Genomic DNA, 12,811 nt, shown 5'->3' with positions numbered 1-12,811 from the left:
ATTGAGTCTACAGAGTAACCAGGTCTCTGATGCTATATTTAAACATAATGTGCTTGCATATGCAATCTAAGATTTTTTTTAAGTGATTGGCTTTATATTCCCTATTCTAAGGTTTAAAAAAGTATCAAGTGAATATTTAAAAATATTTCTCTGTCATAATCACCTTACCAACATCCAGTATAAAGCTGTTTTTAATTTACATTGTCTTCATTTTATATTTATTTTTAATGCTCTTATAAAAATCTCTTTTTGTGATTCATTTGAAAAATATTTTCCAACATACTATAAGAATGACAGATCTGGCAAAAGCAGATTCCCTGGGCTGAAATTCTACTTGACACTATTTAATGATTGAACAAATATCTAAACCTCCCTGCATCTCAGTTTTAGTTTATAAAGTGGGTGCTGCATTCACTGATACATGATAATGACTTAAAGATAAAGCATGATAATTATTAACTGAGTATCTATTACCTATCAAAGAAAATAGAATAGTGCATAGGCACTAAATCTATATTATTTCTCATGGACACTTTGTAAAATAGTCAATCCATCAGAAAGACTTAAGGGTTATAAATACATATGTACCTAACGACAAAGCCTCAAAATTTATAAGGACTTCACTATTAGAATTGAAGGGAGAAAAACACAATTCAACAATAATAGATTCCTCAATATTCCACTTTCAATAATGGATAGAACAATGAGGCACAAGATATACTGAGAAACAGAAGACTTGAGCAACACTAACAGCCCTAACAAGCCCTAACAGTCACGTTCAAATCTTTCAACCCAACAGCCATTTTGACATTTTTTTTCTCATTCTTGAACTTTCCCTGCATATTACTCAGAATTTGAACTTGACATTCTCTCTGTCTGGGACATTCTTACCTCAGCAGTCTCCCATGCCCCTGCCTCCTTGTCATTCCATTCTCAGCTCCACTGCTGTCTCTTAAGGTAAGTTTTCACAAACACTTTCCTTTCTTCTTAGTTCAGATTATTTTTGGAAATAATTTGTTTTCTTTAAATTTGCTTTTTCATCTCAGTATCTTATACTCCCATTACTGAAGTAAGCTCCATAAAGGCAAGCACATGTTTCTCATGTTTATTGGCTTATCCTCACTGCTTAGAAAGTGTTGACATATATAACAATTGCATAATGTGCATTTCTGGATGAGAGAAGGAATGAAAGAGTAAAAGCAGGGGTGGAGCAAAATGGACTATATTATTAATCAATACGAGGAACAGGTGATAACTCATCTAGTAATTTATCTTAATCTTTTTTAGAATAACAACATTCTGGAGATGCATGAAGATACCTTCTGCAATGTTAAAAATTTGACTTATATTCGTAAGGCATTAGAGGATATTCGACTGGATGGAAACCCTATCAATCTCAGCAAAACTCCTCAAGCTTACATGTGCCTACCTCGTTTGCCTATTGGGAGTCTTGTCTGATTTCAGATAATGGTTAGCATTATGATGCCTCCTATAACAAAATGATTCTTCCTGCTCTCTTCAAAAAGAAACCTCAGCATGATACTTTCAAAATATGTTCTGGAAGATGATATAAGTACATAAAATACAGCTAAAAGTTTTAATATATGATAGCAATGTAACCAGATGAATCAGAAATAAACCAAAAATGTACAAAAATAGGAGACTAAGAGAAAATATTTCATAGATATTCTTATAAATCACATGTAATTTTCAAGTTTTAGGAATTCATATCCTATATAATTTTAAAGTAATCATAATAAAAATTAAAAATTAACAGTGTAGGTATATTGCCAAGATTTAAATGTTTTAATTAAACCTTTCCTTTTTTTTTTTTACTAAAGCATGTTTTTATTTTCAAATTAATTAAAGAAAATTAAGAAAAGAATAAAAATAATTGAAAATTATGAGGGCCTTGTGGAAAATATTCATTATAATCACAACAAGCAAATAATCGTAATACACATAGCTTCAGTATTTTAACAATAATATTTTATCATCCTAAAGACCTGCCAACTGATTTTAGACCTTTCCTAATTATTAGTTATTATTAGTTAACTGGTGGGCTGCAAGGAGATCCAACCAGTCCATCCTGAAGGAGATCAGTGCTGGGTGTCCATTGGAAGGACTGAAGCTGAAGCTGAAACTCCAATACTTTGGTCACCTCATGTGAAGAGTTGACTCATTGGAAAAGACCCTGATGCTTGGAGGGATTGGGGGCAGGAGGAGAAGGGGACGACAGAGGATGAGATGGCTGGATGGCATCACCAACTCGATGGGCATGAGTCTGAGTAAACTTCAGGAGTTTGTGATGGACAGGGAGGCCTGGCGTGCTGTGATTCATGGGGTCGCAAAGAGTCGGACACGACTGAGCGGCTGAACTGAACTGAACTGATTTGTAACATACACAAAATCTGACAGGTTAACTGTCACACAGCTCTACTGATTTTGAAAACATATATCAGCCTACTACAAGAATGTATATTGTTACAATAGGAACCAATTCTTGAACACAAAAGATGTACTAGGCATCTAAGGTTTTCTGCATGTATTAATTCACAACATCCTAGGAGCTGAAGATAGCAATGACTATTCCAACCACATATAAGAGAGAAAGCTTAAACAACTTGCCACTGGTTAAGGGCTGACCCCAAAGGCCTATTCTACTTCACCTCACTGTCCTGTCTCATATACCATGAATGCATCTTTTCCCTGTATTGGAATACAAGAAAATGGTGTACAGACTGGACAGGGAAGTTGTTATGAGCTGAATGCTTACCCCCAAAATTTTATATTGAAGTCCTAAATAACCCCCTCCCCATTGTTATGGTGTTTGGAAATGGGGCCTTTAGGAGTTTAATAAGGGTTAGATGAGGTCATGAGGTAGGGCATTCATGATGAGATTAGTGACCTTATAAGAAGAGGAAGAAAAGGAGATTGTGTGTGTGTGTGTGTGTGTGTACCTATACTAAAGAAAAGTCATAAAGAAATCAAAGATGACAGAAATAGATGGAGAAATATACCATGTTCCTGGATAGGAAGAATCAATATAGTGAAAATGAGTATACTACCCAAAGCAATCTATAGATTCAATGCAATCCCTATCAAGCTACGAACAGTATTTTTCAGAGAACCAAAACAAATAATTGCACAATTTGTATGGAGATACAAAAAAACCTGAAATAGCCAAAGTAATCTTGAGAAAGAAGAATGGAACTGAAGGAATCAACCTGCCTGACTTCAGACTATACTACAAAGCTACAGTCATCAAGACAGTATGGTACTGGCACAAAGACAGAAATATAGATCAATGGAACAAAATAGAAAGCCCAGAGATAAATGCACACACCTGTGGACACCTTATCTTTGACAAAGGAGGCAAGAATATACAATGGAGAAAAGACAATCTCTTTAACAAGTGGTGCTGGGAAAACTGGTCAACCACTTGTAAAAGAATGAAAACTAGAACACTTTCTAACACCATACACAAACATAAACTCAATATGGATTAAAGATCTAAATGTAAGACCAGAAACTATAAAACTCTTGGAGGAAAACATAGGCAAAACACTCTCTGACATAAATCACAGCAGGATCCTTTATGACCCACCTCCCAGAGTAATGGAAATAAAAGCAAAAATAAACAAACGGGACTTAATTAAATTTAAAAGTATTTGCACAATGAAGGAAACTATAAGCAAGGTGAGAAGTCAGCCTTCAGAATGGGAGAAAATAATAGCAAATGAAGCAACTGACAAAGAATTAATCTCAAAGATATACAAGCAACTCCTGCAGCTCAATTCCAGAAAAATAAATGACCCAATCAAAAAATGGGCCAAAGAACTAAACAGACATTTCTCCAAAGAAGACATACAGATGGCTAACAAATACATGAAAAGATGCCCAACGTAACTCATTATCAGAGAAATGCGAATCAAAACCACAATGAGGTACCGTCTCACGCTGGTCAGAATGGTTGCTATCCAAAAGTCTACAAATAATAAATGCTGGAGAGGGTGCAGAGAAAAAGGAACCCTCTTACACTGTTGGTGGGAATGCAAACTAGTACAGTCACTATGGAGAACAGTGTGGAGATTCCTTTAAAAACTGGAAATAGAACTGCCATATGACCCAGCAATCCCACTTCTGGGCATACACACTGAGGAAATCAGAATTGAAAGAGACATGTGCACCCCAATGTTCATCACAGCACTGATTATGATAGCCAGGACATGGAAGCAACCTAGATGCCCATCAGCAGACGGATGGATAAGAAAGATGTGGTACATATACACCATGGAATATTACTCAGCCATTAAAAAGAATGCATTTGAATCAGTTCTAATGAGGCGGATGAAACTGGAGCCTATTATAGAGAGTGAAGAAAGTCAGAAAGAAAAACACCAATACAGTATACTAACACACGTATATGGAATTTAGAAAGATGGTAACGATGACCCTATATGTGAGACAGCAAAAGAGACACAGATGTAAAGAACAGTTTTTTTGGACTCTGTGGAAGAAGGCAAGGGTAGGATGATTTGAGAGCGAAGTATTGAAACGGGTATATTATCATAGGTGAAGTGAATCGCTGGTCCACGTTCGATGCATGAGACAGGGTGCTCAGGGCTGGTGTACTGGGATGACCCTGGGGGATGGGACGGGGAGGGAGGTGGGAAGGGGGTTCTGGATGGGGAACACATGTGCACCCGTGGCTGATTCATGTCAATGTTTGGCAAAAACCACTACAATATTGTAAAGTATTTAGCCTCCAATTAAATAAATTAGTTAAAAAAAAAAAAAAGAAAAGAAAAGCCAGGTGATGATATAATGAGAAGTCGTCCATCTGCAATCCAGGAAGTAAGTTCTCAATAGAAATCAAATCAGCTGAGACCTTGATCTTGGATATCCTATCCTCAGTCTATGGTATGATATTATGGTAGCCCAAACAGACTAACATAGGTGCCAAGCTCAGAGTTATCTTTTTGCATGACACAGTGACTTCCAAATGGCCAAAGGCCTTTGAGTCACATTTGAGTAAACAATTCTGGGTTCTAGAGTAGGCTTCCAGATACCCAACCTCCAGAAATTCAGCAGAAAGATGGACTGAGACACTTTGGACCAGGAGGGTAAAGAAAGACTCCCAGCAGGCAAGGCTGACTTACTCATTTTCAGAACTTTGCATATGCTTTTCAATAAAAAGAAAACACACAATTATAATAATAACAGTAAACAGGCAATAAAGAATCCAGCCTGGAATATATTAGTGTTTATAGCAACATGATATAAAATATAACTTTTATTTTTTAATGGAGGAAAGGGTCCATAAATTCATAATGCCCTGCCCACACAAACTACTAATGATCTCAGATCTCCCCACAAATGACATAGAAAACCCCTCTGTTCTCACAGTCTTCTCAACACACCATGACTACAAAATCATGAGAGGGGGGTGTAGGAAGTTGTAGTCAAAGGAAAGAAAGAGGGAGGAGGGATAGAGTGAGAGAGAGAAAGAAATAATGAAAAGAGAAGGAAAAAATGAAAAGAAAGAAAAAGGAAGACAGGAAGGAAGGAAGAAAGAAAGAAAAGAAAATACTGGGATAAAAAGAGTATCATTATGCAAAAGCTATGGGGTCAGCTGACATTCTCATGTGCATTATGACTGCCTACTCACAAGGCTCCTTTACAGATGTAATTCATCATCAACTCTATAAGGACAAAGTAAGTACTATAACCCTGAAAATATAGTATGTAATAATAGCATTCCTTTTAAATGTATCCCATTTAAATGACCACTTTAAACACATCACATTCTTAACTGAAAGCTCTGATTCTAAAATTGATCCCTGATTAAACACAATCTTTTTCCTTATAGCAACAGTTTTTCTTCATGAATATGCTATACACATTTCTTTTTCTCTAAATATTACAGGTTCTTTTCCAAGGAGGAGGCCATTGCATTTTATTGTCCCATATTATAGTGTACTTTAAAACTATTTATAAGCAAACATCTCCATATTGAAATTCCTAAGTAATTCTCACCAAATACACATATTTCTCAGATAATAGGACTACAATATATTTTGCTAATCCTCTGAAAACCTTGAGTTGTTGTAGGATTAGTAATATTTTCAAAAGGCAATAGCAAATAATACCTACACAGACTACTATTATGAGTGTAAAATTCACATCCTTACTTCTCTTTAAATCTGTAGCAACACTGTCTTTGTAGTTATTTTATTACAAACTTTCCCTTCACAATTTACTTAAATAATATGAGAATCATAAATGGAAAATATCACAGTGGCATTCCCTGATGTACAAGGTGCCTCATTAACTTTCAAACACCACAACTTTTCCAAATTGCAGAGAGAAAGCAATGAGTAATTTTGAATCCTTTTCTCACTTTCAAAAAGTCAGAAAGGCTTAATACCTTGCATTTAGTCTCTGTAACCACTAGATGGCGACTACATTTTAAACTACATGAATATCTTCAGGGTGGAGAAAGGCAAGTTTTTGAGAGTGCATAAAAGGAGTTATGTTTACATTACTTTTTGTATATCATAGCAACACATTGATTACAAAGATAAATCTGAAATATGCTTTGCATTTCATTTCTCTGACCAAATGTATCAGGTATACCCCACTTTTCTCTGAAGAGTTTTATTTACAAGTTTAATTAGCTGAGCTGAGTTTTCCAAACTCCAGTCAAAAAAATGCTGAAATCTAATAAATATACCCAATTCTACCACTCCAGGAAAAAAAAGATAATTAATATTGGCAACCTGGAGTAACTTGATATATGTGATAAAATATTTTTTATAAAGTGTCTAGCTTCAGTTTCTTTGGTATAAGAACTTTTACTGACTGAATCTTGAGTTACTACTGCCATCAAGTGTTAGAATTCATTCTTTTCAAGTCACCCAAATGCACAACCAAGACTGCAGTGTTTTCAACTTAACAAAATAATGCTCTGAATAACATAAAACATAGCAAAATCAATGCTGTTACATGGCACTCATTAGAATTTCAAAATGCAGCAGTATCATTAAAATCTCCCAGGTTGCAACTAGTTGCTATAAAGGACATATTTGACTGCCTTTACTTGAAATGTGTGCAAGCAGACTAAAGTGATCCCCAATGGTTTCCTGCCTGCCTGTTGGTATACGTGCCTTTGGCATCCAACCTCTCTTCTTGAGCGCTGGTAGGACCTGGGCTTTGCTTCCAGCCAAGGGGATATGACAAAGCTCAGGGATGTCACAAAAGCCAAGCCCCATGATTATGACACACACATGTATGTGTCTCTGAGTGTTCACCGTGCTAGGAAGCACAAAGGAGAGGCTCCTGGCCAGTGTGAGGGAGTGAGTGGCCACTTTGAGGAAGCCCGTGATGGGGATCTGCAGGCTGCCTCTAGGACCACCGTTGTCCTCACCAACCTGCCGTTAGCCTCCAGACCTGAAGACTTCCTCCAGCCAACATGCAAGCTAAAGTTTAGGGCCTTCAGTTAAACAGCCACAAGGAAATAAATTCTGCCAATGACATGAATGATCTTGGGAACAGATTTTCCCAAATTGCGCTCCAGGATGAGAGCACAAACAGCCAAATGCTTATATCATAGCCCCAGGGAGATCCTGAGCAGAAAACACAGTGAAGTTGTTCCTGAATCCCAACACTTGGAAATGCTGAGAAAACAAATGTATGTACACATTGTTTTAAGTATGGATGACTAAGTTTGTTGGAATTTTTAATGTAGCAATCTAGATGGATACAATATATAAAAATATGGTGTGTTGGATTTTAATGTTGAATCAAAGTATTTCCTTTTGCAATATTTGAAGAATACGGGTCAATTTTAAAAGTCTTTATAATTTCTTAATTGCATTTCTGATGGTGATGCTTAACAAGCTCTGGTGCTAATTCTCTTGGGTAATTTACCAGTACATGAAAAAGCAGTATTATAATGTAAATCTACTGAAAAAAACAAAACTCATAAATGGTAATTTGCTGCTTCTCTTAAGAAAAGGAAGACAATTCTGCATTAATGTTATTAAGTAGGGAGGACAGATATGAAAGATATATATCTCACCATGGAAAAAATGTATAAAGCCAGTATTACTTATATAAAGTTCACATCAACTGATCAAAAAAATGCCCTTAATTATCCTTGAGGTAATCTTTTTTTAAAGAAAGAAACGGATGGGAATTCCACTAATCAATATGCTCAATTTCTAAAGATCTCAATTAAAACTCAATATCATATACCATATATGTTCTTAGAAAAATAAATCTGGAATAGCACAGTTCCAAGTTCAGCATATCAGGGGGTGAGTCACCACCAAGTGTGTGAGAGTCTGTCCAAAAATGGACACTGGGGGCTTAAAATGTCAGCATTCTGCCCTTGGACTCAAGCAGACGTGTCTCCTCAGCAAACCACAGAGCAAATGAACTTGAATGATGTCTGTGGAGTCGGTAAGTCCCACGTCAAAGGGTGGAGTGCTGATCCAAGAACCCCTGTACTATTCTCAATTTTCAACCAGGAAGGTATCAATGACCTTTGCAAGCATCAGGGCTTCCCCACATTCTGCTTCTCTGTCATTTAATGGAAGCTTGTATGGACTCAGTTCCCAGGGGGCAGTGTTCCATTTTGCACAATTCCACCGAGCACAGGAAGGCAATAAAGGAATATACTTGATAGTTTTCTGTAGGGTCAAAGCTGGTGGCACTTTCCTGCTGTTTTTCAAAAGTGGGACAAGAAAAAGGACACAAGGATGGGGACATCTAGTCTATTTTTGCTTCAGGCATAAGGTTAGTTATCTTTACATGTACTGTATCAATTTCTTGACAAGTCCTAAAACATGTAAGTATGACAATGATGCTAGTTCCCAGTTACTAAGTGCTCACAGAGTACCTCTGCTAAGTGCTTTAATTGATACTTAATCCTTAACATAATTCTATGCAACAGGCACTATAACTATACTCATGGTATGGGTAAGGAACTGGAGGCTTCCAGAAGTGAATAATTGCTGAGTTGAAGTTGAAGCACCTCTACTTTTTACTGTTGTTGTTTGGTTGCTAAGTCATACCCGACTCTGCGACCCCATGGACTGTAGCCTGCCAGGCTCCTCTGTCCATGTGATTTCCCAGGCAAGAGTACTGGAGAATGGGTTGCTATTTTCTCCTCCAGGAGATCTTCCCAATATAGGGATCCAGCCTCAGTCTCCTGCACTGGCAAACAGATTCTTTACCACTGAGCTCCCAGGGAAGCCATTATTATTTTTTTTTTTATTAGCCCTTCTTTTTTAGAGCAATTTTATATTCACAGCAAAATGAGAAGAAGGTACAGAGATATATACTCTCTTCCCCATTATAAACATCCTCCACCAGAGTGGTTCATTTATTAATAACGAACCTACAGTGACACATCATTATCAACAAAAGTCCATAGTTTACAGTAGGGGAGAGTAGGGCTCCTCTTGATGGTTACACCTTCTACAGATTTGGATAAACCTAGACTTCCCAGCGGAGAAGGCAATGGCACCCCACTCCAGTACTCTTGCCTGGAAAATCCCATGAATGGAGGAGTCTGGTAGGCTGTGGTCCTTGGGGTCACTAAGAGTTGGACACGACTGAGCGACTTCACTTTCACTTTTCACTTTCATGCATTGGAGAAGGAAATGGCAACCCTCTCCAGTGTTCTTGCCTGGAGAATCCCAGGGACGGGGGAGCCTGGTGGGCTGCAGTCTATGGGGTCGCACAGAGTAAGACACGACTGAAGTGACTTAGCAGCAGACTTCCCAGATGGCGCTAGTGGTAAAGAGTCCACCTGCCAACACAGAGGACGCAGAAGACACAGGTCCTATCCCTCCGTTAGGAAGATACTCTGGAGGAGGGCATAGCAACCTATTCCAATATTCTTGCCTGGAGAACTCTACGGACAGAGTAGACTGGCAGGGTATGGTCCACAGGGTGGTGGAGAGTCTGACAGGACTTAAGGGAATCATTCAGGGTAGGCTCTTGTCTATTTACACCAAAGCCCATACTCTTAACTGTAATATTACAGAGGCTCCCAAGGCACCATGCTGCCTGGTTAACAAAAAGACAAAAAGAAAAACAATTGGCACAGTACAAACAAACCCATGGGATACATCCTGGTAATGTTTAATCAAAGCACATGTACATGATATACTACAATTAGGACGGTGCTTGACCATACAGATTCCCTGTTCTCTTCATCACAGGACTGTTTAAGGTGTTTGGGCACTGCAGTAACCTCACTAAGAATGTGGGCTCTGAGGTCAAATACGTTTAAACACTAGCCCTTAAATTCAGTGACCTCACAAGCTCGGGTAAATTAACGTCTAAGCTTCCTAACCTACGAAATGTGGTAACAATACCTACCTCACAGAGTAGGTGTGAGGCTTGTGAGCCATGAGCCCACCTGCAGAGTAAGCACACGCAATGAACGTCTGCCATCTGGTTTTATGCATGATGAAACAGCTCCGGAAGTTAGCGCAGGGGCCACAATGTAAGGCATGGTGCCCTGTCTCCGACTCTAGGGGCTTTCTCTTTATCCCTTCCGTCACCCCAAAGGCGTAGGATATTATTTCTCAACAGACAAGTTTCTCCCCAACCCGCCTCTGGGTTTGGCTGAGGGTCCATCTCTCTAACCCAGCACCTCAAGATGGTCCGAGGGTGCAAAGAAACGGCCTCAGGCGGTTCCTGACGCGGGCTGCACAAACCCAGCCTCCGCCCTCCCTCCCGCAAGACCTACGTCACAAGCCCCCTGCGAATGTTCACTGGGCACCTGGTTCCGGCCGGAACCCCACCTCCACGCCCAGGGAGAACGACCTCAACCCCAATTGGCTGTCTCCCGGGGCAACCAAGGATGCGGTGGGCACGCGAGGCCCCCGGCCGGTATTTAAAGGCTGCCGCGGCCCACGCCACCCCAGTCCAGCCCGGACGGCGATGGTGAAGCACCTGGGTTGAGAGGGAGCAGCAAGGTAACGGCACGACCCCTGCCTCCCCCCGGCCCCAGCCCGCGCATCCAGTGAGGCTGGTGTGCGTGGGACCCGGGAGCGGGTCTCACCGCGTGTTGCCCACCAACACCTTCCTCACCCATCATCCTTACCCAGCCCCAGTCCCACCCAACCCGCCTGGGCAAGACAACTCGGGTGCGAAGGATCAGAGCTTACGTGGAGAGCGACTGAGCGAGCAGAGAGGCGGGGATCCTTCTGGAGACAAAGGCGTGATCCCAGCGGCGGGCACGTGGTGCTGGACAGAGAGAGAAACGAGGCCCTTGAGACCGTCAGATCTGTTCAAACGCGACGACAGCTTCTAGGGCGCTACCGTGTCGACCTCTTGGAGCACCCTGAATCATGACCCAGACCCTCGATACAAAAGAGGATCCTCTTAACTTGGGCGGCGGCTGGGCATCCTCTGCCCCGTTAGGCACCTGGTCATCCGGCCCCCGAAGGCGCAGGGGCGCTCCCGTTTACAGGCGGCGGCCTCGCTACGGTCCCAAGGCCGAGCACAAGCCCCCGAGGAACCAGCCGAAGCAGCAGTACGGTCCAGGCCCTTGGTTCCAGCCACCCCGGTGTCCCTACTGGGCCGTGTATTCTAACTGGGGGCGCTGGGGAGGGCCCTGGCGCCCACCTCCGGCGGGATTCCGGAAGCCCCCGGGCCGGGTGCAAGTGATCCGGATGTATGGCCTGCATCCGCTCTGCCTTTGCTGCTGCTCCTGCTGCCACGGGCCCTGGAACCCTGGCTGGGTGAGGCCCCCAGGCAGGAAGAAGCGCTGGGGTCGCCGGGGCCGCGGCCTGCGCCGTCACTCTCGCCGCTCCGCCCAGAGGAGCCCTCCGGTGGATCTGAGCATGCTGCTGCGGCCGGTCAACCTGTACGGGTGGCGCGCCCCCGGTATGCGGGCGCCGCGCAACACCACGCAGTTCATCATGAACCAGATCTACGAGGACATGCGGCAGCAGGAGAAGCTAGAGCGCCAGCAGGCGGCGCTGCGGGCGCAGCAGGCCCAGGCGTGGGGGACAGCCTCCCGGGAGGGCGCCTTCGGAAACGACGCGCCCCCTAGCGGTAGCCAGGAAGACGGGGCGCCGCAAGATACTCCGTACAGCTTTGGGCAGAATCCCTCTCTCGTCTTCAGTCCTGACCCAGACGAGGAAAAGCAGTCGGGCACCTCACAGCTGGTGGAGGAAGAGGAAGGGGAGGCAGAGGAGGAGGAGGAGGAGTGGTGTGACGAGGAGGAGTGTGATGGCCAGGAGTTGGAGAGGCAGGAGGAGGATGAAGAGGCAGAGGCCAAAGATGAGGAGGAGGGCGAAGAGGCTGATTATATGGAGGAGGGCGAAGAGGCTGATTATATGGAGGAGGAGGAGGAGGAGGATTTAGCGGAGGAGATAGCAGAGGAAGAAGAGGGGCTGGCGGAGGGTGAGCAGATGGAGGAAGAGAATCGTTTGCCTCTGGAAATGCCTTTATCATTCCTAATGGGGGCTGAAGAAGAGAGAGAGAACTTTATGAACTGTACGTATTTAAGCCCCCAAGAGAGAATTCCCCAAGTGCCACAGGAAACACTCTTCATGGTACAGGACATTAACTGTTAAGACATCAGGAAAGGGATTGAGGAATGCGATGGAACTGATTGGAGGCTAAAATGAATTAGCCACTTGTCAAAAACTAATGAAAAAGTGAGTTCCATTAATAAACTTATCTATGTAAACCCCATCTTTGGCCATTATAAAACGTTTAAAAATTGGTGTGTTTGTGTATGACTGTGGGTGTGGGGAGGGAGAGCTTTCAAATATAATTT

General features: G+C 42.0%; 2 protein-coding genes across 2 annotated transcripts in view; both read left to right on the top strand.

The window, feature by feature from the left end:
- EPYC (epiphycan) overlaps positions 1–1,458 on the top strand; it is a 36,785-nt gene extending 35,327 nt beyond the window's left edge. The window contains exon 6 of the mRNA XM_065935487.1: positions 1,288–1,458. Within this exon, the coding sequence (XP_065791559.1) occupies positions 1,288–1,458 (171 nt within the window). The remainder of the gene's footprint in view (positions 1–1,287) is intronic.
- Positions 1,459–11,372: 9,914 nt separating this feature from the next.
- Positions 11,373–12,605, top strand: CCER1 (coiled-coil glutamate rich protein 1). The gene has a single exon (XM_065932874.1). The coding sequence runs from the start codon at positions 11,373–11,375 to the stop codon at positions 12,603–12,605; it is 1,233 nt and encodes a 410-aa protein (XP_065788946.1).
- Positions 12,606–12,811: the final 206 nt, after the last annotated feature.

Source organism: Muntiacus reevesi, chromosome 4, assembly GCF_963930625.1.
Source record: "Muntiacus reevesi chromosome 4, mMunRee1.1, whole genome shotgun sequence".
Classification (NCBI taxonomy): Eukaryota; Metazoa; Chordata; class Mammalia; order Artiodactyla; family Cervidae; genus Muntiacus; species Muntiacus reevesi.
The sequence above is the reverse complement of the archived record's forward strand: the minus strand, read 5'-3'. Positions and strand labels throughout refer to the sequence as shown.